This window comes from Ananas comosus, unplaced genomic scaffold (genome assembly GCF_001540865.1).
Source record: "Ananas comosus cultivar F153 unplaced genomic scaffold, ASM154086v1, whole genome shotgun sequence".
NCBI lineage: Eukaryota > Viridiplantae > Streptophyta > Magnoliopsida > Poales > Bromeliaceae > Ananas > Ananas comosus.
Window position 1 is genome coordinate 4,958 of NW_017890896.1, and position 25,735 is coordinate 30,692.

The following is a 25,735-nucleotide window of genomic DNA, read 5'->3' on the forward strand; positions in this document are numbered from 1 at the left end:
TACAATTAATTGTCCTCGATGCGACTTCATATTCCGAAAAAAATGCATAATAGCCTCATTGGAAACACTGTTAAGCATATTTTTTTTTCTATATAAGCCATCAAAGAATCATTCATCAATTGATCACACATAAAGTTACTTAATTTATTCTCTATAAAGTTCATCATAGAAAAAACTAGCAATTGGTAGAACTAATGACAACTTCAAAAGTAAATAAACTCGTGAATACACTACATGCTTTTTCGTCTCAACCAACTTTTGTGAAATATCACCAATTCCTCTCAAGTTATAAAATCTTTTATCTTGACGTACATCTACAATGAAGTTTCCAAGCTGGTGTTCAAGGAAGCAAGAGTTTTTTTTTTTTAATTAAAATCTTTTTTTAACTTTTTAAAACTGCTAAGGAAAAAAAATAGCCGGTCACCGGACCCGCTATAACTCTTTGTCTAATAAGACTTTTTATTGGACCCCACTTGGGATCAATTTGGACCCCAAAGTGAGGTCAACTATGCTAATTGGGCTCTTGCTACTGACAAAAAAGTGAATCTGCCATCGAATATCGCTACTTAATGACTACAGCGGTGACGAAAATTATCGCCACATGTTGTTTTATTTTTGCCATTAATACTATCTTTTCTTCTAGTGAGCCCCCGACCCGCCCCGACGTGCTCTTCCTGCCTGTTGTCTTTAAATCTTGTGGCATCATTGTCGCTGTCATTGTCAACGTGTATGGCCATGCTTTCTGCTGCAATCTCACCTCCTCATTTTGTGTCATTTTCGATCTGGCGTCAACGGACGTTGGCAAGGTAAGAGAGAGAAGCGCGCATCAATGTGTGGGCAGTGAAGAAGGAGGAGGAGAGAGAGTAAGCAGGAGGAGAAATAGAGGTACAACAGAGAGGAGGTCGGAGATGAACCATGCAGAGTAATGCGAACGAGAGAGAGAGAGAGAGAGAGAGAGAGAGAGAGAGAGAGAGAGAGAGAGAGAGAAATAAGGATATTTTAGTTTATTATAAATCAAGGCCAAATCAGCAAAATCTAAAGAGGGTTTATTTTTACAAATTGCAAAATCGATGAATTTTTTATGCAAAACTTTTTATGCAAAAACGCCACAAGATAAGTGTCACACCCCGGATTACATGTTTCTCCGGACACGCCAACAGACCCGCCGTATACATAGAAATTTTTTCTGTATACGAAACGATAGCTGTACCTGTAAACAAATCAAGCTACAACCACAAGGTAATGAGCTGCTAAACTGAAAATAGAATATATATAAAAACCTCGAGGGGTTACTGTACATACAAAAAGTCTACTACACCACTCGCTCCAGCAAATACCCCGACAATAACCATATGTACAAAAAGCCCCAAAACTACTTGTGGAGGTACTCCTCTAGCACTGCAACAAGACTGGAAAGGATCTAGCTCGCAACACCCTTAATTTCCACGATTAGAATCAGTAACAGCAACAGCCGCGGACGAAGACTCTGCAAAAAGTGGTCAACAACTGAGTGTGAGAACTATTACAAAAAGGAGTAGTCCTCAGTACCTCAACGGCTCACCCACTAAGTTTACAGAAAATATGCACAAGAATAGTAAAGGAAGCTAGAAAAACTCTATAGCTACATGTCGCTATACTATCGTTAACCACTATTCTGTAGATATAGAAATGCACTCTCTGACCCAATCTCACTAGGGACTGTGAACGCACCCGTTCCGCCTATCGAAACTACACCAACCTCCACAACGCTGGGTTGTTGATGAAGAGCAAGTTCAACCTGGACACTACAACATCAATGCAAACGCACAAAGCTCGACTCCGGAGTGGCACTCGTGGGCGCTACTAAACCAAGTATGCAATCGTGTCTCTGTCGAGCTCAATCAGGCTCTCACAGGCTATAATCAAAGCAAATGGGTCTAACTGATCTAACAACCAAAGTTTACGTGCCCTTGACATAATCTGATGAAAAATATAGAAATTTGGGTCCACCGTCAACCGCGACGGCACCTGATAGTCCGAAACAGTCTACACACTACTGTAAAATAAGCTCGATATCCCAGCACGAGCGTAAACTCATCCTACACTAATCTGGGCATCTACCACATACGAACAGCGGCCATACAAACGAACCATAGCTCCTAAAGCTAAATCTGGTAATTATCAGAAAGTGACAGTGTGGAATCTACATATTTTCTCCTAAGTCAATTCCAAGTCCAATATGTAAAATTATACTACTAGCTTAACTCCAAATTCAAATTTTATCTCTAATTTATGAATTCGAGTACTAGCAAAAAAATAAACCAATGATACATGTTGACGATACTAAAACTTAGGAGGTATTCCGACGATTTCGGTAAGCATTAACCCACCTCGAAAAGCTCGTCTATCTACGGCGAGAAGTCGAAAGAAGAGGAAACCATGCGCTCGCTTGGTCTCCAACGGCGCAACCACGACGCACGCATACTTGAACAGCCCTCCGGATCGACGTTAAAAAACTCCCGAGCTCGAGCCATGATCTCAACTACGAGCACATCCAAGAACTAGAGGGAGAGAGAGAGCAGCATACTAAACCTCCTTCTCTGTCTCTCTACACATAAATAAAGAGGTGGGGATAAGGTTGGGGTTATCGACAACTCAAATGACCAAAAGGCTCCTCACCTACTCAAAAATCCAGTTGGAGTACCGGTACCCGATTTGGTTATTGGTACTCGGCCTCTCAGCCCGTAAGCTCGCACGCAGGGTACCGGTACCAGCCCGATGCTGTACCGGTACTCAGCATCATTTGGCACAACCCGAGAGCATTCTGTTATGAAAATACACTGGGGTATCGGTACTCCCCTATATGGTACCGGTACTCAACACTGAAATCCTGCACTTTGTGGATTTCAGCGTCAGAACTCCACTCTCGCCTCACGTCGAGTCCGTTTTGCATCCATTTCGCGTCAAAACGACTCCAACTTGCTCCGACACTCTCCAGATTTGTCGACAAGCCTTAGATGCTGAGATCCACGGGCATCCCAAAAATCAGGGATACTACAATAAGTATACAAATTAAATTGCTTGGCATCTATCTTGATATAGATGCATGCTGATAAGTTATTTATAAAGAAACAACTTCACACTATACTAATTTTTCTTTTTTTTTCTTTTATTTATTTGTTGCGTGTACATACATGCATAATTAATAAAAGATTATGTGCATTATGATCTCATGACGCTCAGGTCATAGGCTTTCTTTATGTTATGGGATATGCTAATTATTTTGCTCATTAAAATTGCACTATTCATTTCCAACATACAATTAATTTGTTGCAATGAATTCTATTTATTGCCTATACCATCATAACTTTATAAATAACTTATTGAGTTGTCATGCCAAACGGTCCATATACTTCCCTACAAAAAAAAAAAAAAAAGAAAAAAAAAAAAAGAAGAGAAAATCTATTATTTTTTAGTTTTTTTTAATATTTTTTTGAAGATGACGCTGTAGGGCTCTTAAATTACAAATATTATTGATTAATCTTTAGCTAAAAGTATGTTCTTTGTTAGGAAGAGAACACAATTATTTGTGAATTTCTTTGTCATAAACTTTGGGAAAAAATGTTTGGAATCTCTTTTAGTCATATAATTACGAATCGATCATAGTTGTTCCAAACAGAGCATGTCATATAATTGTGATATTCAAATTTAAATTAAAATTAACCCTCAATCGTGTCACAGGATAAAGTTATAATTAGTTCTTAAATTAATCACTCCACAAAATTAGGAACAAAAATATAGGATTATTACGCTAGAAGCCTATCCTATCCTCCTTTTTTAATAGAAAAACTTTTCAGAATTAATATATATGGAAGAAATTATGATTCTGTTTGGTAATGAGGAACGAATCAGATTCAATAAAATAAGAAAGGGAAGCATGTTGTAGAATTTTTTGGAATCTCGTTTATTCATATAATTATGAATCAACCATAGTTATTCCAAACATAGTATATGATATAAGGGAAAATTTTCTCTATACCCTTCTAAAACTATTTAATTTTATAAATACCCTTTTAAAAATTGATATATCACGTATACCCCTCAAATTTAAGAAACTTTAAAAAATAACCCTACTATCAAGTCTCCATCCATAATAAAGTTAATAATATTTATATTCCAACTTTACCCCTCTTAATTATTCAAGGGTCAATTAATAAATCTATTTCATAAAAACCCTCTATTATATTTCAAAAATAATTAAATTCTATCTAGACTAAAAATTTAGTAAAATTCAATTGAGTTTAGTTTTAAAAAATTATTCATTTCAATTAAATAAATATTTCTATTTGGAATAAATTGTAGTTAAATTAAATTTTATTTTTCTTTATTGTCAGAATGAGAAATAGTTTATTTTAGTTATATCTTCTTTTTTACTACACCGATTGTAAAGTAATAATTTTTTTTTATTTGACTACTTAATATAGAGAAAATTCGCCGGTATGAATACATTATAACTAAGAGTATTAATATAAAATCTGACCTGAAATAAAAAAATTTGTATTATGAAAGGACAAACTAAATTCTTGTAATCAACGGACTTTGCATGAACCAATAATAGTTTTAAATAATAAATTAAAAAAATAGATAATGAAAAATTTTCACAAATTAAGATAATTATTCCATTAAATTTAATACCTTTGACCAATATTCAGTTGAAACTAACATAAATTCATTTAATAGTTAATTGTTATTAGCTAATTAACCTATTAATTGAATTTTTTTTATTTAACTGATTACAATATTTGAAATCTGAATGGATAAAAAAAAATTAAAAAAAATGGACCACATACATTTATATGCCCTCACCAGTTTAGGGGCAAAATGGACAATTTTATTCTTAACCTTCATTATATCATGGTATAACTAAGATTAAAATGAGTTGAGGGTATTCTTGAAACAAAGTAAATATTTGTAGGGGTAATGTAGGGGTAAGATTAAAATGACTTTGATTTTCGTTTCAACAATTACGATGATATGAATTGCACCTGCAAATTAAAATTAATTGGCCAACAAGTTGGTTATCATTATTTCAATATAATCGGCCTCTCTGATTTGCTAAATACTATTTACTTGAGAGCTTAATTAATTCCCTCCTCTGGCCGTACATCTTATATGTAATATTGAATATGTCAAATGTAGAGACTAATTAGAACTCACAGTCCAATTAGATTCTTAATTAAACTCTATTTATGTTTTAATAAAACTAAATCTCATCTTATCCTAATTAAAGTAGAATTTGACTTTAATTTTAAATAAGTTTGACTTTAATTTCAGTAACTATAAATTTAAACTGAAATCTAACAATAAATTTTCTCACTAATCTGTTAGACAGCAATATTTATGAAACTACCTCTTCTATCTAAGTCCTAATTATCTTCAATGTAGTTAAGAACCAACATTGGACATTGGCTTTTATCCTTCCAGACATTATAGACAGCTTTTTCTTCAATTTTTTAAAAAATCTTTTTAATAAGGGTAAAATATAGAAAACTCCATGTAAGTACTTATTTTTTCACTTCCTCCATTGATTTTTAAAAAATCTATATTTTATCTCTTTAAAATTTCAAGTTGATGTATTTAAACTCCCTTCGTAAGGATTCCCTCATTATTCCGTCTATTTCTTATAATTTATACCGAAGATATTTTTAAAATTGGCAGAAATGCATAAAAGAATTTTATTTTTTTCTTAAAGAACAAGTAAAGAAAATTTAGTCATTTCTTCCTCTTCATTCACGTCGCCTCCGCCTGAAATTTCTCAAAGAGTTGGTGCACTTTCATATTTCTTTTTAACTAATTTGAAAGCAGTTGGCTATCACAATGCCGGAACCGTGGAGTTTATAATGGATACGCTTTCTGGACAATTTTATTTCATGGAAATGAATACTCGCCTTCAGGTATTAATGCTTTTCTTAACTAATCAGGCACACTGTTATCAGCTATTTCTACCTTAAAATGTTCACATTCAAAATACTTTTCTCTGTGCATGATTAAATTTATTCTTGTACACACTGTTTTGGGAAACTTCCATTTTGTATGCATGTGCACTAGTATATATATCATGTGCAACTTGATCCTTACATGCAAATTGCTGTTGTGCGACAGAAAATATATACCTGATTTCTTATATCAATATTTTCAAGGTAGAACATCCTGTAACTGAGATGATTGTTGGCCAAGATCTTGTGGAGTGGCAAATTCGTGTTGCAAATGGAGAACCTCTTCCCCTGACTCAGGAACAAGTGCCCTTGAATGGTAAACTTTGTTTAATGTGATCACACATTTTCAATCGTGCCCGTTTGACAAACTTGAATTCCTATGTGCAAACTGCTAGAATGAGCTATTATTCCCTCTTCAAAACTTGCAATTCTAGCCATATTATCTACCTTTACTCCATTTCATGACCTGCACTTATTTGACAATGGGCCATTATTTCTCTTCTAGGACATTCCTTTGAGGCTCGAATATATGCTGAAAATGTCATGAGAGGTTTTCTTCCTGCAACTGGAACCCTAAACCACTACCGGCCAGTCCCTGTTACCCCAACAGGTAATATCTGCTATTAAAACATAGTACATATGCTTATTGCTACACACATTAGGTAGTATTAGCTAATAAAGCCAGTACACATCTAGAACTCGACGTCTTCCATGACTCAACAATGACCCCTAATCTACATATTGTAAAACAGTGAGAGTCGAAACGGGAGCAGAGGAAGGAGATACTACCAGCATGCATTATGATCCAATGATTGCTAAGCTTGTGGTGTGGGGCGAAACTCGCAATGCTGCATTGGTCAAACTAAAGAGCTGCTTGTTAAACTTTCAGGTGCATGTGACATGTCTAGTTGCTTTTGTATGAATATCAGATCAAGATATTATCATCAAGTTTATTTAGCATTTTCTTGTAAGTTCCAGCTGCTTGATGCCAACGAGCACTGTTGCTTAGTAATAATAGATGGATTGTAATTCTTGTATAGTCGTATCTCGCAACGTCTTATTGTTTGTCTCAGCAATGCTACAATTTTGATTGAAGATATGTGGTGTATAAATATCTAACAGATGCCAACTAATAGTTGTCTTGTAATCTTAAGGTAGAGAATCTACTTCCAGAATGATGCACTTTCGATATATTTTTGTATCATGAACAATTTCATGCTGTTCGCTTTATATTGAAGCATCTGATGTATATACTAATTTCTCTGCCTCAGGCATCTCTGACTATGGCCACTGCAGATTGCAGGTCTGCCGACCAGTATTGGTTTCCTCCAAGGGCTTGTAGGTCACTGGGCCTTTGCGAGAGGCTTGGTAGAAACCCATTTCATCGAGCATCACAAAAGTGATCTTCTAGTTGATTCAGCTGAAAAACTAACTGAAGAAGCATCTAATGCTGCTAAGCTCGGTGCTACACTGGTTGCTGCCTGTTTCATCCCTTGCCCTTTCTTTGTTAAGCAATTAATTATATTGTTTATTGCTCTTTTTCAGCATGTTGTGAAGTCGCCCTGTGCTGGGTTTGTAGATGGGCTAAAGGTTCACGTGCCCTCGGCACAATCTAAGACAAGATGTAAACATCTGGATCCACCGTCAGCCCCGACGGCACCTGATAGTACGGAACAGTCCAAACTCTACTGTAAAACGAGCTCGACTCCTCGGCACGAGCGTAAACTCACCCTACACTAATCTAAGTATTCACGACGCATTAACGGTGGTGATACAATAAAGAAATTAGCTCCTGAAGCTAAATCGATTAACATTTCGAAAATGACAGTGTAGGTTTAACTTGTTTTCTCCTAAGTCAAATCACAATTTAGCATATAAAATTCATCTAAAATTATTAGACTATACTCCAAATTCAGATTTCGTAAAACATGCAAATCTAAGAATTCGAGCTACTAAACATGATGATCAACATAAGAAAAAACATGCTGACACTCTACGACTTAGGAAAAATTCCGATGATTTCGGTAAATATTAACCCACCTTATTTACTAATCCAACCACGGGTTGACTGAGACTCCGCAAGCACTTTCCCCCAACTCCAAGTAGAAGGGAAGTGATGCCAAACTCCAAAATCCCTGCCGAAAATGATGAAATTAAAACTCGAATAGAGTTTTCAATAGAAATCAACATTTCGAATGAATTTGGTTTCGGAATCAAATTTAGTTAACTCTAGGACAATGTACCTTATCAATCAACTAGAAGAAACCTTGAAATAGCTAGAGTATTGATGCATATTAGATAGAATCCCCTAATTCAAACACATAAGAAAGTTAGAGTCACAAACTAAAGTTGAATCAACCTTTAGTAAAAATCAGCATTAACACCGCTTGGACTCACAATTAGCCCAATCAACCTGATGATTTGGCTACTTGAAGATGTAGGTCCAGACCATTGGCCTCTTCTCCTACAAATTCATCTCAATTTCGAAAAGAAACAGTCTGAATTGCATTAACGAAAACTCCTCAACATGCCCTGTTGCTGCTGCTGTCATCAGGTGCCGCTGCTGCCACTCAAGTGCTTCTGCTATTTACTGCCAGCAGGAAACCAACCAGCAGGAGCACAACAGGGAGGAGAAAGTGTGAGAGTGGTCAAGGAACAAGGTTAGTCCACCATGAAGAAAATATCTGAAATTTCACCTCAAATTCTCAGCCAAGTTGTTGAGAGTGAATTAGAAAGAGCAGAATTTCAGCACTAGGCGAAATTGATTGGATACCTAATTAATAGAAAATCAACTTCTATTGGCCTCCAATTCATCTCAAACCTTGCCCCAACCAGCAGTAATTGAGGTTAACTTCACTCTCAGCCTCTCGGAAGATTAGCTAAAGATGTAATTTAGATTAGAATCCAGCAAAAATCTAAGACTGCACATGAACTCCTTTGGTTCAAAAGTAAATACTAAGCTCACCCTTTTTAACTTAAAAATCTGGTGAGAATCGCTCTTAAACCAGCAAAAGGGGGTAGAGAATCAGTTCAAGTTCGAAGATTTCGCTGCTAAAGAGACTTGGATTCATAAAAACATAAGAAATTTTCCTAAACTCTAAAATTTCAGCTTATAGATTGAGAGAAAACTGAGATTAGGCCTCTACAAACCTGAATTTACGTTGGAGGAGTAAGTTCATAAGGTCTACATCCATACTAGCATCTCACCATGAATTCAATTTCACTGCATGAAGATCAATTCCAAGAAATGGATCAAAGAATAAAGGCATTTCAACCAAATCCAAAGAAATTTAAGCCCACTCACCCTACTAGAAATTTAAGCCCACTCACCCAATGAGGAGAAAGAAGAAAAAGAAGGAAAATAAGAAGTAGAGCTAACCACAAACCTCCAATCAATTAGAGGTAGTTGGAGGGTGATACATTGCACCCTTAACCACACTACTAACATGATCCGGCAGGGAAAAATTAATATTTGGATTCGTTGTGACTTCCGGTTCGCGCCAAAACAACTGGAACTCGTCCCGACACTCATTAGAGATGTCAACGAGCTGTCGAAACAATACTTACTTGAATAAATAGATTTTTTTCGGAGCATTACAATATCTTTTGATAGAAAATTTTTTCAGAATTAACGGAAGAAATCAGAATTCGATGCATATTCCAACTACTCTCTCTCTTTTTTTTTTCTTTTTTTTTTTCTTTCGGATAAATATAAATAAAATAGGATTGGCCCAATAATTTTATCTATATCTACGTTAATCCATATTCAAATTCAATTCAATTAGTAGTAAATGAATCATATATTATATATTCTAATATTATAGACACCATGTTTATTAAAAACAATCAATATGTTTCTTAAATCAATCTGTCTATAAGAAAAAGTCAAGAGAGAGACTTCGATTTTCGTTTCAACAATTATGATGGTAGGAGTTGCACATGTGAATTAAAATTAATTGGCCAACAAGTTGGTCGTTATTATTTCAATATAATCGACCCCTCCAATTTGCTAAATACTATTTAATTGAGAGTTTAATTAATTCCCTCCTCTGGCCGTACATCTTGTATGTAATGAACGTGTGGAATGAAGAGACTAATTAGAACTCACAGTCCAATTAGATTCTTAATTAAATTCTATTTATGTTTTAATAGAACTAAATCTCATCTTATCCTAATTAAAGTAGAATTTGACTTTAGTTTTAAATAAATTTGACTTTAATTTAAATAACTATAAATTTAAACCGAAATCTAACAATAGATTTTCTCACTAATCGATCTGTTAAACAACAATTAATATTTGTGAAACTACATCTTTTAAGGGTACAAAGCATTCTCCAAATACATAATGCGAATAGCTGAAGGCATGCATGCACCAACTAATTTGATGCATCCACTTATACATACACATACATTGAAAATAAAATAAAATACACATATAAGATAACATCTGCATATAACGATCATCATTTTCAATTTTCCTCGAGCACGGATTGTTTAGAAGATCCGAGGCGGAAAATATGAAAGCATCAAGCTCGGTCGGTGCCTTGCAAAAAGCGCACAAACTCACCTACATGATATGGAATCATTGAATCCTTTCTGTGACATCCTCGCCGTCTCGTTCGAAGCGGATAGTAAAATTCGGGATGTGGCGAACCCTCATGCGCCAGTCATTGCTGTGGTCGCCTTCTCCTCCTCCTCCTCCTGCTCCTCCTCGAAGCAGCTCAACAAGTTCCTCTGCTGGATACCGAATGTCTAAATCCTGAAGGGTGGTAAGGTACTCGATACCGTGGGGCAGCTCCTTTAGCTCTGGACAACGGTTTAGGTAAAGCTTATTCAGGCTTGCCATTGCTCCTCTTTCGATTTCCACCTGACTGACCATCGGGGCACCTGCTATTTCCAATTCCTTTAGCTTCGGGAATGATGTTGCTTGGAAGAGCAACTTCATGCCGTAATATGCCTCATAAAGGTGGAGAAGCATCAACGCAGGCAGCGCTTGCAGGCAAGGAAACGTATCTTCATCCAATTTTGCAAATGTAAGTGACAATGCAGTTAGGTTTGTTAGAGACCCAAAGGACGTGGCAAGCTCAGGGAGTGAGTTATTTTCTAATTCACCAAACAGATGTAATGATTGAATTGGCAGAGGTAGGCGCAGGGTGCCTAACTGCTGTAATTCTTGCCCATCTACACTTTCGACATATAAACCAGTAAGGTGGTTCATCTTTGTGATACTATTCCACAAGTCTGCACAGTGATGGGCTCTTACGCGGGTTATCACAAATTCCCGCAACTCTGTCAAAGCTTCTACATTCCGCACAATCTCCGCAGTTGCTTCAATTGATACTAAAGTCTGCAAGCCCTTCAAACGCCGTATTCCCACCGGTGCCTTGATGTGCTTATCCATATTGCCGGGGAAAAGTAGATGTCTCAACTTTTGAAGCTCTGTTATTTCATTTGGCAGCTTTTCTATTTCACTTCCATATGTATCTAATATTTGCAGATTTCGTAGCTTCCCGATTGATCTTGGAAGCTCCTTGATTTTTGTGTCCTGCAAGCCTAGATAATGCAGGTTGAATAGGTTACAGATCTCACTCGGTAGTTTCTCGATCGGCGCTCCTTGTAGTTCCAAGACACGTAAAAATTTTGATGATCGTAAGACCGACTTCAATAAATCATTGCTCATGGAATTGTTGAAAACAAGTACTGAACGCAAATGAGATTCGTCTTCAGGACGATAATTAGTTATATTGCATATGATTGACAAGCGGCGTTCTTTATTTCCCTGCGACATTGCCCTTGAATGCTCATAGACCATGCAGAAACTTAACTCCTCTGACTCGGAAAGAGCGAGGACTCGAACGACGTCATGCATTCGACATTCTTGAACTCTACCGAGTGCATCCCTATATACCACTTGTAGTAGACAGCGGTGAACGAGTTCGTTAAGGTAGTCCTCGGCCACTTCCTCCATCGTTATTCCTCTTTCTTCAATGAACCCTTCGGCCACCCAAAGCCTTATGAGCCTGTCACTTTGAAATCGATAATCTTCCGGAAAGCTAGAACAATATAAGAAGCAATTTCGAAGGTAATGGGGAAGATCGTCCAAACTAAGTTTCAAAATGTCATGTACTTTTTCACGGAGCTTCGATTCATTGTTAGTTAGGTACCACTCAAGATCTTTGTAAACCTTCTCCCATTCAGAACCGGTTTTTTCTCGAAATGATAAGAGACGGGCTATCGATACGATAGCAAGGGGCAAGCCACCACACTTCTCGACAATTTTTTTAGCACATTGTTCTAAAGGCGGTGGGCAAATCTTGTTTGCACTTTTCCAAAATGCGTTTTTACAAAACAGATCCCACGAATGATCTGCCTCTAGTGTCTTTAGCTCAAACATACGGTTCTCACTTGCTAATAGAGCTACATCGCGAATCCTTGTTGTGAGAACTATTCTACTCTTGCAATTACTATTCAGAAGTGCATACTTTATCTTGTCCAGTACATCAGTACTCCAAACATCATCCAGAATGAGTACATACTTTTTACACTGCAAGTAAGTGCGGATAGTCTCAACCAAGCTTCTATAATCCATGGTATTAATGTTGTTAGGTGCTTCTCTTTTCTCACGATCTTTCCTATACAACTCTTTTAAGATCTGCCTAAGCAAATCATCAGTCTCATAACTTTGAGATACAGCAACCCAGGCACAAGCATCAAAGGAAGCTTTGATGATATTGTACACATGAGTCACGAGAGTGGTCTTCCCTAGACCACCCATCCCCAACACTGAGATTATCATGGGCTGTCGTTGCTGCTCATCCTCATCTTTCAACCATCTGAGCAACAAGTCCCTGTACTTGTCAATACCCACGATATCATCCTCCTCGACAAAATGTGCTAATTCTGCGGGGCTGTTGCTACCGCCAGCAGCTATTAGAGGTCTTGCTTCATTTTCCATTCTGCTTGTATCATATTGCTCCCTTCGTTCCTTAATGTTTCGAAGCTTAACTTTGATTTTGTTAAGCCTCTTGCTAAGGCGACGCCAAGTTGTTATATTTCTGCACCTCTTGATTGTTTTAGGCAGGACCCCTCCTTGCTCTTCACCGAGCTTGTATGTGAACTCATCTATAATATCCTCAATGTCAAAAGTCAAGTCTCTTGTTTGTTTTATGATGGTTTTTGTGCTCTCAACCTTCTCTTTTAATCTTTCTGCAATCCGTAGGAAGGATAGCATGCTCTCAAGCTCACCCTTAATGTCACTTATATCCTCCACAAGGCCTTTCATTGCTGATATCCGTGTTAGCAATCGTGACGTTGCTGCTTTAGTTGCTTCACTAGCTAAGGTCGCACCGATATTTAGGAGTAATGAGCTTACCACAGCCTCCGCCATGGGCACTTCCTCTGAATTGAGCCTAAAATAAACAATCTTTTCAAATTACCATGTCTCTTCAAATGCACCACTAGCAAAAATGATTATTTTTTAACGCTCTTATGATTCAAGGCAATTTTCGTAAAAAATATGTAATTGTCTCAACCGGAATAACTATGTAGTGCACTAAACAAACACTTATTAGAATCCTCAATTAAAAAGAAGAAACACCAATAACAGTATTGTAGTCTGGAAGACAAAAAGCAATAACTTGTTTGAGATTCAGTTTAACAAAATTTTGAGACGAAAGATTCATCATAACTAGTCATACTGAACTCGAGCTCAATGTATATTTGTAGAGCAAGTTGTGAAAAAGTCCTTTAGAGGAGTATGAAATCAATAAAGAGTTGGGAAGTAAATCAATCTGCTGCTAGCCAGTGATTAAATGGTATCGTGTTAAGCGTGATTGTAAATTATTTTACAATAAACAGTTACAAATCGAGTTTGTTTTGAAGCCCTCTTGTTGTTCATAATTAAGTTAATATATATCAGGACGATAAGTAATTTGCGCAAGAAACTAAACTATTAGTGCTTTTTCAAGTAGTTTTGTTTTGATAGAAATATAAGAACTTAAATTTTAGACTCATGAAACTCCCGTATTTCTAATATGTTATATTTATTGTCTCGACATTCATAGTTTCACACTGCCTATTATCAGACCAGAATCTAAAAGTTCTATTTCAACTTTTGTGATTTGTGTTGCAATTTGTATAAGTTCTACATTACTAGTTTTGATAATAACTGAGTTTTTTTTTTTCCGAAATAATTGTTGATCTTTGTGAGTTCAGCAGGAATATTTCTTAAGTGAAATGACTTTGATACTTTTTTTTTTTTAATGATGAGGCATTTAAATAAACGTCTTGTGTCGTTAAATATACTAGCCTCTGTGCTTTAATAAAAGAATTAAGCCAGCTGATAGAAAAGAGAATAAAAATTAATTAAAAATAATAAGTAGAAGAAGATGCACAACTAACCACGCACAGATCCAAAAGGGAGATATATTGAAGAGGGAGCTGCTCCAAAATAATTAATCTGAAATTTAACTTGAGAAAATACCGCAACCGAAGAAGCTCTTGAAGTAGGAAAAATTCTAGAATGCAACGGACATATTGGTGACGTGCCGTAACAAGTCAATCAAAAATTTTCTTTTAAAAATATATGTCGCATTATGATTATAAAAAATATTTTTATTATACTTTTGTTTGAAAAGAAAAAAAGTGATTGACTTATTATTAATGATGTGGTGCAAGTGTGATAATGTAGAATTTCTCTTTGAAGCAGATGGTTTAGGGCTTGAGGAGTGAGAGATGATCTGGACGTACAGTGCAGCAACCAAGAAACATCTTTCCTCTTAACTTCTCCCATCAGCACTTGAGTGCAGTGCAGTGGGCCATGGTGAATTATTGGTAGGGAATCTTTTGATTATTTACCTTTTACTACTTATCAAAATTTTTAAATTTATTCTGAAATTATCAAAATATTCTTTCAAAATTAAATCTTATTAGTAAACCGTAGCAAAAATGAAGATATTTGAAGAAATTATTTAAAATCAGTAAGAATATTTTGATCCTAGAGATATTTTGAAGTTTCGAAGAACATAGTAGATATTATTTTGAAATTTTATACATAGGATGAAAACTTCGATTAGCCGCCTTGTGGCCCAACATGTTATATGCTTCGTCATACTATATTCGAAAAATCTAAAATATTTATGCTTCGGCATTCAGTGTTCAAAAAGTCTGATAAATTTTTTATTTTGTCATTCTGCATTCGGAAAGTTTTACTATGTTGTTATATAATTTTACCTTTTGTTTGAGGGTAAATTACACTTTCGGTCCTCAAATTATGAGACGCATAACATTTTAGACTTCAAATTTTAATTTTTTGTAATTTTTGGCTTAAATTATACTGCACATTATGTTAATATCAGGGCTATAAGTCATTTGAGCAAGAAACTATTAGTGATAGAAATATAAGAACTTAATTTTAGACACATGAATTCCCGTACTTCTAATGTGTTAAATTTTATTGCCTCGACATTCATACTGCCTATTATAGGACCACTATCTTTCTTATTCTATCTTACCTAACCAAACGTTATTTTTTTAATTTTTAGGAATAACCCAATTTTCATCAAACGCAAATTTGATCTAATCCCTACCTCAATTTATACTTATCCTCGGAATAGCCACTTTTTGCTTATCCTCGAACCAAACGATACCCTAATGTGTTAAATTTTATTGCCCCGACATTCATACTGCCTATTATAGGACCAGAATCTAAAAGTTCTATTTTAACTAATTCTTTGATTTGTGCTGCAGTTTATAAAAGTTTTACATTACAAGTTTTCATTAACTGATTTTTTTTTTTTTTTCGAAATAAACATTAACTTTGTGAGTTCAGTGGGAATATTTCTTAGCATGAATTAACTTTCATACTTTTTTAAACTTGTTTTTAAGGATGGGGCATTTAAATAAACGTTCTATACGTACTGTTAAATATACCTAAAATATTTGCATGCTTTATGAACTAATTTTTTTTTTTTTGTTGATATTATTTACCTAGTGATCAAACGGTCTCAAAATTAATAATTTAACAAGTAAAAGTGAGGCACTTTCTTCTTGTTTAACTGCAAAAAACAATCCGAATTACTTGAGCTTTTGATAATAAAGAAAATTCTCTGAGATATTTAGATCAAGGTCTACAATCAAGATTGTGAACTTAAGAATTTTTTTTATTTTTTATTTTTAGATGGTTGCTAATATTGGCCCTTCCTATTGCACCCACTTGATGAGCCAGAAAATAATTAAAGAAAAATCATAAAATTCTTTTCCTAGAAAGTTTATGTATCCTTAAACATCTTAATTAATTGCATGATATTGATCATCGATTTAAATGCTCAATCATGAAAAATAAAGTGAAAGTACTATATAATGCGGCCAAATTATTCTACCTCAATTATTATCTCTTGTCATCTTGTTTCCAGTGATCAAGTGAATCCAAACAGTATATTAATCAACAAATACATATACTATATATATACTCTCTGTGCCTTTATAAAGAATTAAGCCAGCTGATAGCAAAGAGAATAGAAAACAAGAACGTACCCTTGGAACTCAAGAAATGAATTAAAAGAGTAAGGAGAAGCAGCACAACTAACCACACAGATCCAAAAAGGAGATTGAAGAGGGAGCTGCTCCAAATTAATTAATCTCAAATTCAAATACTACAACCAAAGAAGCTCTTGAAGTAGATGTTTTGGGGGATTGAGGAGTGTGTGTGTGTGTGTGTGTGTGTGAGAGAGAGAGAGAGATAAGGTTGAAGAGTGAAAAGAAATAGAATGGGAAGCAGAATAATTAAAGGTCGAACTTCTTCCCTATTCGCTTTTGCCATCAGCATTCCGTGGCCGGTGGGTCTACCACCAGCAAAAGTGAAAATTCCTTCTTCTGCTGGGAACTTGTGTGGTGTTTGGAGCGTGGCTCCTACGCCGTTTTCGATGATTAAACTTCGAATTGACGATCAGCTTCGTAGACTTAATCTTACTTACTTAAACATTTAAAAAATAAATTTTGTAACTTTTCGATATCATTTACCTAATAATCGCGATAGTTCAAAATCAACAATTTTTTAATGATTGATGTGTGTTATTTGTAAGTTTAACAGTGTAGAAGTATTCAAATCAGATAAAATTTTGATAGAAAATTTTGTATACTATCTACAGCAAGATTACTATCTCTGATCGAAAATTTTAGTGTTATATTATAATTTTTGTGAGATTTTTATTTTCAAACATTGATTTTGAGTGCTTTCAATCACTAGATAAATGATATATAAAAATCACAAAATTTATTTTTCTAAATACTTTAAATGCGGAAGATCAATTTAACATAGTTGATTATCGATTCGGAAGTTGTATTATAAGAAATGGCATAGGATCAAGTAGGTCTCGTGTAGTATCCTTGTTTTATTAATTAATTAATTTACTTATTTATTTTTAGGTCGGTTGGTGCTAATTGAGGTGGCTTGGATGCCACGTGCACCCATGCATGCTTATCAACAAATCAGGTGGGCATTGCTTAATTTTTACTTCTCTCTTTGTTCGAACGAAGCAAAGAGCTCGGTGGAGGTAGCCGCGAGCACGAGTTCGACGCCGACGACGCGTCGCGAAGCCGTTCGAGGGTACGGTTGGGATCGTAGCGCTGCGAGGAAGCTAGGCGAGAGTGCGTTTTCGCCGTTCTCGACGCCGCGTCGATGTCCGATTAGCCTTTGAGGTGAGTGTTCCGTTGCATTGCTTCAAGTATTTTAAAGAATCGATATTTGAGACCCTTTTAAAATTTGAGAAATGTTCTCTTTGGATCCCGCTGTTATTTGAGAAATGTTCACTTTGGATCCCGTTGTTATTGTTCCGTTAGAATTTCGTCCATATTCTATTATTATATTTTTTAATTCAAAAGACTCTTGGACCCTTCCTCTCAGTAGCTCGTCTCCCTTCTCGCCGACAGAGTCCTCGGCGGCACCGCCTCGCCCTCCTCCGCAGCCTTGCCTAGCCCAACCCTCCATCCGGGCCCACACCTATGCCTTTGCCCTTCTCCGCTGCCTCACCCTCGCCCACCCTCTATCCATGCCTATCCTGACCTCCTCCCCATTGTTACCGAATAAAGAGACGGTGAGGGTGCAGAAGGAGCACGGGGAGCAGGAGGAGCACGGGGAGTCAGTTATTATTGTTTTCATTTATACTCTTTGTTTTGAAATTATGCTTGATATAATGCATTGTGTTATTGCTGATACCTGTAAAACTAAACATATCCTTGTGTTAATACAGATTTTAATATTAGAATTACCCAATGAAATCCGAGTACTTCTACAATTCTACTTAGACTTCGTTTGGAATTGCGGGAAGATTGCGTTACGTGCGGTGAGAAAGTACTTGGAAAAACACTCTGTTTGTTTCCGTACGTAATATTAATGCGTTTCACATATCGCGATGAGTCGATTACGATATATTTTTTGCTGTTCCACTGAAGAACACAAAAGCATATCCCTATATATTTTTTCCTCAACTCCATTTTATCTAATAGCATTAGATAGACCACAATACCAAACTAAGTCTTAGACTGGAAACCATCTGCTTAGTTTGGTAATAGCAGGTGTTCCATTTGATACATACTATTGAAAAAGAGCTGCTTTTGTAAAAATGGATTTGGTATGGCCTAAACTACAATAGTAGGAGCCATCATTGAACCACATATATCTTCTACAGTAAAAGACATTACAAATTAGTCTTCAGATAAAAGTCTATTCTTTGTAAGGGGAAAAAAAAAAAAAAAAGGCTTTGGGGAAAATTTTTTGGAATCTCTTTTAGTCATATAATTATGCATCAATTAACCATAGTTATTCCAAACAGAGTATATGATATAATTGTGATAATTCAAATTTAAGTTAAGATTAACATTGAATCATGTTGTAGAATAAAGTTATAACTAACTATTAAATTATTCACTCCACATAATTAAGAACAAACCTGTCCTCCTCTTTTGATAGAAAATTTTTTCAAGAATTTTTTCAGAATTAACGGAAGAAATCGGAATTTGATGCATATTCCAACTACTCTCTTCTTTCGGATAAATATAAATAAAGTAGAATTGGCATGGTAATTTTATCTATATCTACATTAATCTATATTCAAATTCCATTCAATAAGTAATAAATGAATCATATATTATATATTCTAATATTATAGACACCATGCAAAGTAGTGATTTATTAAAAATAATCAATATGTTTCTTAAATCATTCTGTCTATGAGAAAAGGTGAAGAGAGAGACTTTAATTTTCATTTTAACAATTATGATGATATGAGTTGCACATGCGAATTAAAATTAATTGGCCAACAAATTGGTCATCATTATTTCAATATAATCGAGCTAAATTAATTCCCTCCTATATATCCTCCTCTTTTGATAGAAAATTTTTTCAGAATTAACAAAAGATATCTTTTGATAGAAATTTTTTTCAGAATTAACGGAAGAAATCGGAATTCGATGCATATTCCAACTACTCTCTTCTTTTTTCTTTTTTTCTTTCAGATAAATATAAATAAAGTAGGATTGGCCCGATAATTTTATCTATATCTATATTAATCCATATTCAAATTCAATTCAATTAGTAGTAAATGAATCATATATTATATATTGTAATATTGTAGACACCAGAGTAAAGAAGTGGTTTATTAAAAATAATTAATATATTTCTTAAATCAATCTATTTATGGGAAAAGGTCAAAACACTTTAATTTTTGTTTCAATAATTATGATGATACGCAGTTGCACATGCGAATTAAAATTAATTGGCTAACAAGTTGGTCATCATTATTTCAATATAATCGACCCCTCTTATTTGATAAAAACTATTTAATTGAGAGCTTAATTAATTCCCCTCCTCTGGCCGTACATCTTATATGTAATGAATGTGTCGAATGTAGAGACTAATTAGAACTCACAGTCCAATAATTCTTAATTAAACTCTATTTATGTTTTAATAAAACTAAATCTCATCTTATCCTAATTAAAGTAGAATTTGACTTTAATTTTAAATAAATTTGACTTTAATTTAAATAACTACAAATTTAAACCGAAATCTAACAATAGATTTTCTCACTAATAGGTTAAACAACAATATTCGTGAAACTATCTCTTCTATTTACTCTATTCTTATCTTGTTATATCAAGTCCTATTTATCTAGGATTAACTCAACCTAGTTAAGAACTGAAATTTGCTTTTATCCTTTCAGACATTATACGAAGGCTTTTTCTTCAAATTTTTTTTTAATCTTTTTAATAAGGGTAAAATATAGAAAACTCTATGTAAATACTTGTTTTTTTCACTTCCTCCACTGGCTTTCAAATATATATATATATTATCTTTTCAAAATTTCAAGTTGATGGATTTAAACGCTCTTGTCAGAGTTCTGTCACTACTATTCCGTCCATTTCTTATAATTTATACTGAAGATATCCTTGAGGGCATTTTGGTTCGCCCCCTTTTCATCCTGAATCGGAATCGGACTGGACGAATCCGTTTGTGCATGTTTGGTATGCGGAATTTTCGGTCCAATTCCGACTCCCGGGTGAATAGGAATTCCTCAATTATCCCTTTTTCCAATCCGGCCTAGGAGGCTGGGTTGGAAATTGAATCCAGACGGAATAAATTTGTTCGGATTAAATTTAATTTTTTTAAATTTATTTTTTAATTAAAGCATAAGTTTAAGTGTAAAATTATATTTATAAATTTAAATTTTAATTTAAACTTAAATTAAAAAATTAAAATTCAATCAAACATTTCGAATCTAATTTATGAATTTGAATTTAAACTTAAATTTAGTTTAAATCTAAAGTTTTATTCAAATTTTATTTAAAATTTAAATTAAATTTATGGATTCAAATTGAAATTTAAATTATAACTTTAAGTTTGAATTTGAATAAATCAAAATTTAGTTTTTTATTTTGAATTATCCGTTCAATTTCAAATTTTAATTTTTTTTTAAAATATATTTAAAATTTTAACATCATTTTAAAATTTTGACGTAAATTTTTAATATTTAATTTTTAGTTTGAATTTAAATTAATATATTATAAAGATAAAATTGACATATTAATTTGATTATATTTCTGATATCTATCTGAACCAAATACCGATAATGGGAATGGTTCATTCCCATTCCGTTACAGGTGGCGAACCAAACAGAATGAGATAATGAATCATTCCGATTCCGTTTACAGCTTATTCTCATTCCGATTTCGATACCGATTCCGACTTCGAACCAAACAAATCCTAAAATTGATAGAAACGCATAAAAAAATTTATTTTTTTATTAACAAGTAAGGAAAATTTAGTCATCTTAGAAAGTAAAAAATATGGATATTTATAAGGGAAGGTTTTTTTATTTTAGCCAATAAATAAAGTTTTAAGGGTACAAAGCATTCTCCAAATACATAATACGAGTAGCTGAAGGCATGCACCAACTAATTTGATGCATCCACTTTTAAATACATATACATTGAAAATAAAATAAAATAAAATATACATATAAGATAACATCTGCAGATCGATCATCATTTTTAATTTTCCTCAAGCACGGATTATTTAGAAGATCTGAGGCGGAAAATATGAAAGCATCAAGCTCGGTCGGTGCTTTGCAAAAAGCGCCCAAACTCACCTCCATGATATGGAATCATTGAATCCTTTTTTGGACAAGCATGCCGCCTCGTTGGACCCAACTAATAAAATTCGGGATGTGGCGAACCCTCGTGCGCCAGTCATTGCCGCGGTCGCCTTCTCCTCCTCCTAGAAGCAGCTCAACAAGTTCCTCTGCTGGATAGAAAATGTATAAATCCTTAAGGGTGGTAAGGTACTCGATACCGTGGGGCAGTTCCTTTAGCTCGGGGCAACTGTGTAGGTGAAGCTTATTCAGGCTTGCCATTGCTCCTCTTTCTATTTCCACCTGACTGAGGTTCGGGGCATCTAATATTGCCAATTTCTTTAGCTTCGGGAATGATGTTGCTTGGAAGTGCAACTTCATGCCATCATATGCGCCAAAAATTTCAAGATACATGAACGCGGACAGCGCTTGCAGGTAAGGAAATGTATCTTCATCCAATTTTGCCCATGAAAGTGCTAATGAGGTTAGGTTTGTTAGAGACCCGAAGGACGTGGCAAGCTCAGGGAGTGAGTTTTTGTCTAATTCACCTCCCAGATATAATTTTTGAATTGTTAGAGGTAAGCGCAGGGTGTCCAACTGCTGTAATTCTTGCCCATCTTCTCTTTCAACAAATAATTCTCTAAGATGGTTCATCTTTGTGATACTATTCCACAAGTCTGCACAATGATGTGTTCTTACGCCCGTTATCCAAAATGTCCGCAACTCTGTCAAAGCTTCTACATTCCGCACAATCCTCCTAGTTGCACTAATACTTGCCAAACTCTGCAAGCCCTTCAAGCGCCATATTCCCACCAGTGCCTTGATGTTCTTACCCAAATTGCGGGGCAAAAGTAGATGTCTCAACTTTTGAAGCTCTGTTATTTCCTTTGGCAGCTTTTTTATTTCACTTTTATCTATATCTAATATTTGTAGATTTTGTAGCTTCTCGATTGATCTTGGAAGCTCCTTAATTTTTGTTGCTTGCAAGCCTAGATAATGCAGGTTGAATAGGTTACAGATCTCACTCGGTAGTTTCTCGATTAGCACTCCTTCCAGTTGCAAGACACGTAAAAATTTTGATGATCTTAAGACTGACTTCAGTAAATCATAGCTCATGGAATTGTTGAAAACAAGTATTGAACGCAAATGAGATTTGTCTTCAGTACAGTAATTAGTTATATTGCTTAGGATTGACAAGCGGCGTGCTTTGGATCTCTGCAATATTGTCCTTGAATGCTCGTAAACCATGCAGAAACTTAACTCCTTTGACTCCGAAAGAGCGAGGACTCGAATGATGTCATGCATTCGACAGTCTTCAACTCTACCAACGTCATCCCTGCCTACCACTTGTAGTAGACAGCGATGAACAAGTTCGTTAAGGTAGTCCTCGGCCACTTCCTCCATCGTTCTTTCTCTTTCTTCAATGAACCCTTCGGCCACCCAAAGCCATATGAGCATGTCACTTTGAATTCGATAATCTTCAGGAAAACTAGAACAATATAAAAAGCAATTTTGAAGGTAATGGGGAAGATCATCCAAACTAAGTTTCAAAATGTCATGTACTTTTTCATGGAGTTTTGATTCGTTGTTAGTTAGATACCACTCAAGATCTTTGTAAACCTTCTCCCATTCAGAATCAGTTTGTTCTCGAAATGATAATAGACGGCCTATAGATACGATAGCAAGGGGCAAGCCACCGGACTTCTCGGAGATTCTTTTAGCACATTGTTCTAAATGCGGTGGGCAAATCTTGTTTGCACTTTTCCAAAATGCATTTTTACAAAACAAATCCCATGAATGATCCGCCTCTAGCGTCTTTAGCTCAAACATACGGTGCTCATTAGCTAGTAGTGCTACATCACGAATCCTTGTTGTCAGAACTATTCTACTCTTGCTATTACTATTCAGAAGTGCATCTTTTATATTATTCATTACATCAGCACTCCAAACATCATCCAAAATGAGTACATACTTTTTATACTGCAAGTAAGTGCGGATAGTCTCAACCAAGCTTCTGTAATCCATGGTATCAATGTTGTTAGGTGCTTCTCTTTTCTCATGATCTTCCCTACAGAACTCGTTTAAGATTTGTCTAAGCAAATCATGAGTCTCGTAACTCTGAGATACAGCAACCCAGGCACAAGCATCAAAGGAAGCTTTGATGATATTGTACACATGAGTTACGAGAGTAGTCTTCCCTAGACCACCCATCCCCAATACGGAGATTATCATGTGCTGCTGTTGCTGCTCATCCTCATCTTTTAACCATCCGAGCAACAAGTCCCTGTACTTATCAATACCCACGATATCATCATCCTCGACAAAATGTGCTGATTCTGTGCAGCACTTGCTACTGCCAACAGCTATTAGAGGTTTTATTTCATTTTCCATTCCTTTCGTATCATATCGCGTCCTTCTCTCCATGATGTTTTGGAGGTTAATTTTGATCTCTTTAAGCCTCTTGCTAAGGTGATGCCAGGTAATGATGATATTTCTGCAGCTCTTAATTGTTGTGGGTAGAACCCCTCCTTGCTCCTCGCCCAGCTTATAAGTGAACTCATCTATGATATCCTCAATGTCGAAAGCCAAGCCTCTCGTTTGTTTTATAAATATTTTTGTGTTCTCATCTTTCTCTTTTAATCTTTCTAAAATCCGTAGAAAGGATTGCATGCTCTCGAGCTCGTCCTTAATCTCACATATATCCTTTATGAGTTCTTTCTTTGCTGAAATCCGTGTTAGTAATAGTGATGATGCTGATTTAGTTGCTTCACTAGCTAAGGTAGCACCGATCTTCCGGACCAATGAGCTTATTGCAGCCTCTGCCATGGGGGCTTCCTGCGAAGTAAGCTTGAAAAAAATGATCTTTTCTAATTACCTTGTCTCTTCAAATGAGCCACTAGCAAAAATGATTATTTTTTAAAGCTATTATGAGTCTAGGCAATTTTCATAATGAAAATTATCTCAATCAGAATAGCTCTATAGTGCACTGAACAAATATTTGTAAGAATCCTCAGTTAAAAAGAAGAAACACCAGTAACAGTATTATAGTCTGTCAGAACAAAAAGCAATAACTTATTTGAGATACAGTTTAAGAAAATTTTGAGATAAATGATTCAGCATAACTAATCATACTGAGCTCGACCTCAATTTATATTTGTAGAGCAAGATGTGGAAAGGTCCTTTAGAGGAGTATGAAATCAATAAAGAGTTGGAAAGTAAATGATTCTGCTGCTAGTCAGTGAGTAGAAGGAATTATATTAAGAGTGATTGTAAATTATTCTACAATTAACAATTATATATCGAGTTTGTTTTGAAGCCCTCTTCTTGTTCATAATTAAGATAATATATATCAGGACTATAAGTCATTTGAGCAAGAAACTATTAGTACTTCTTCAAATAGTTTTGTTTGGATAGCAATATAAGAACTTAATTTTAGACTCATGAACTCCCGTATTTCTATATGTTAAATTTTATTGCCTCGGCATTCATATTGCCTATTATCGAACCCAAATCTAGAAGGTCTATTTTAACTTCTTCGATTTGTGCTGCAATTTGTAATAAGATGTGAAAGGTCATTTCGTTGTACATTACCAAGTTTAAATTCAAAGAAAATCACTATCAACTAATTGCTACTCTATATGCTATCCACTGTACGTTTCTCCATGATACTTGTAGTATATAACTAAGGAATCATAGTGGCTATTGATATTGTTACCCAAAAGATTGATCAGATAGTAATCTATTAAAGACTTAAGATCTTTTACTCATTTACATGTTAAAGATCTAGCAAATGATGCCAATACATTGTTAGAAGAGGTAAATAGAATAGACAAACAAACTAAATTTAAATGCCATTAAACTGCATAAATTAGTTGAGCTTTTAACAATAAATAAAATTCTCTTCAACTATCGAGATCAAGATCTGCTACCAAGATGGTCTGGGATAGATGGACAGGAAGGAAGGGGAGTCAACCTATTGGACTTATAGTATGCTGGTGGGTCATTTGGGATATCAGGAATAGAGCGATCTTCAGGTTCACCTAGACAGACCCAACCCTCGGAATCTACAAGATTAAACAGTTTACAAACCGGTGGGAGGAGCTTAGTCCCGCGGAGTGACATAACTGTAATCGTTAG

General features: G+C 35.1%; 3 protein-coding genes and 1 long non-coding RNA gene across 13 annotated transcripts; 1 reads left to right on the top strand and 3 right to left on the bottom strand.

Annotated features, from left to right (window-relative positions):
* Positions 1-569: 569 nt before the first annotated feature.
* LOC109704389 (methylcrotonoyl-CoA carboxylase subunit alpha, mitochondrial-like) lies at positions 570-7,069 on the top strand. Its single transcript, XM_020225134.1, has 5 exons — positions 570-806; positions 6,180-6,291; positions 6,481-6,585; positions 6,728-6,864; positions 7,049-7,069. The coding sequence occupies exons 1-5, from the start codon at positions 570-572 to the stop codon at positions 7,067-7,069; spliced, it is 612 nt and encodes a 203-aa protein (XP_020080723.1).
* A 786-nt stretch (positions 7,070-7,855) lies between these two features.
* Positions 7,856-9,378, bottom strand: LOC109704392. Of its 10 annotated transcripts, none has more exons than XR_002214355.1 (6): positions 9,280-9,378; positions 9,126-9,198; positions 8,941-9,035; positions 8,672-8,854; positions 8,219-8,565; positions 7,856-8,110 (listed from the first exon to the last, which is right to left on the bottom strand). It is a non-coding gene; the product is annotated as an uncharacterized LOC109704392 (long non-coding RNA). The 10 variants fall into 10 exon arrangements; XR_002214352.1 differs by having other exon boundaries at positions 8,219-8,659; positions 8,749-8,854; positions 9,280-9,375; XR_002214354.1 differs by having other exon boundaries at positions 8,749-8,854; positions 9,280-9,370.
* Positions 9,379-10,222: 844 nt separating this feature from the next.
* On the bottom strand, positions 10,223-16,830 carry LOC109704391 (disease resistance protein RPM1-like). The gene is made up of 2 exons (XM_020225136.1): positions 16,562-16,830; positions 10,223-13,384 (listed from the first exon to the last, which is right to left on the bottom strand). The coding sequence occupies exon 2, from the start codon at positions 13,360-13,362 to the stop codon at positions 10,558-10,560; it is 2,805 nt and encodes a 934-aa protein (XP_020080725.1). The 5' UTR covers positions 13,363-13,384; positions 16,562-16,830; the 3' UTR covers positions 10,223-10,557.
* Positions 16,831-21,499: 4,669 nt separating this feature from the next.
* Positions 21,500-25,696, bottom strand: LOC109704388 (disease resistance protein RPM1-like). Its single transcript, XM_020225133.1, has one exon. It carries the CDS (start codon positions 24,422-24,424, stop codon positions 21,632-21,634), a length of 2,793 nt encoding a protein of 930 aa, XP_020080722.1. The 5' UTR covers positions 24,425-25,696; the 3' UTR covers positions 21,500-21,631.
* Positions 25,697-25,735: the final 39 nt, after the last annotated feature.

Bases quoted from the DNA above. Each gene is read 5' to 3' on its own strand.
- LOC109704389 (XM_020225134.1), top strand. From the start codon at position 570: ATGACTACAGCGGTGACGAAAATTATCGCCACATGTTGTTTTATTTTT. The intron at 807-6,179 runs GTAAGAGAGAGA...AATATTTTCAAG, and splicing joins CGTCAACGGACGTTGGCAAG to GTAGAACATCCTGTAACTGA. The intron at 6,586-6,727 runs GTAATATCTGCT...ATTGTAAAACAG, and splicing joins AGTCCCTGTTACCCCAACAG to TGAGAGTCGAAACGGGAGCA.
- LOC109704391 (XM_020225136.1), bottom strand. From the start codon at position 13,362: ATGGCGGAGGCTGTGGTAAGCTCATTACTCCTAAATATCGGTGCGACC.
- LOC109704388 (XM_020225133.1), bottom strand. From the start codon at position 24,424: ATGGCAGAGGCTGCAATAAGCTCATTGGTCCGGAAGATCGGTGCTACC.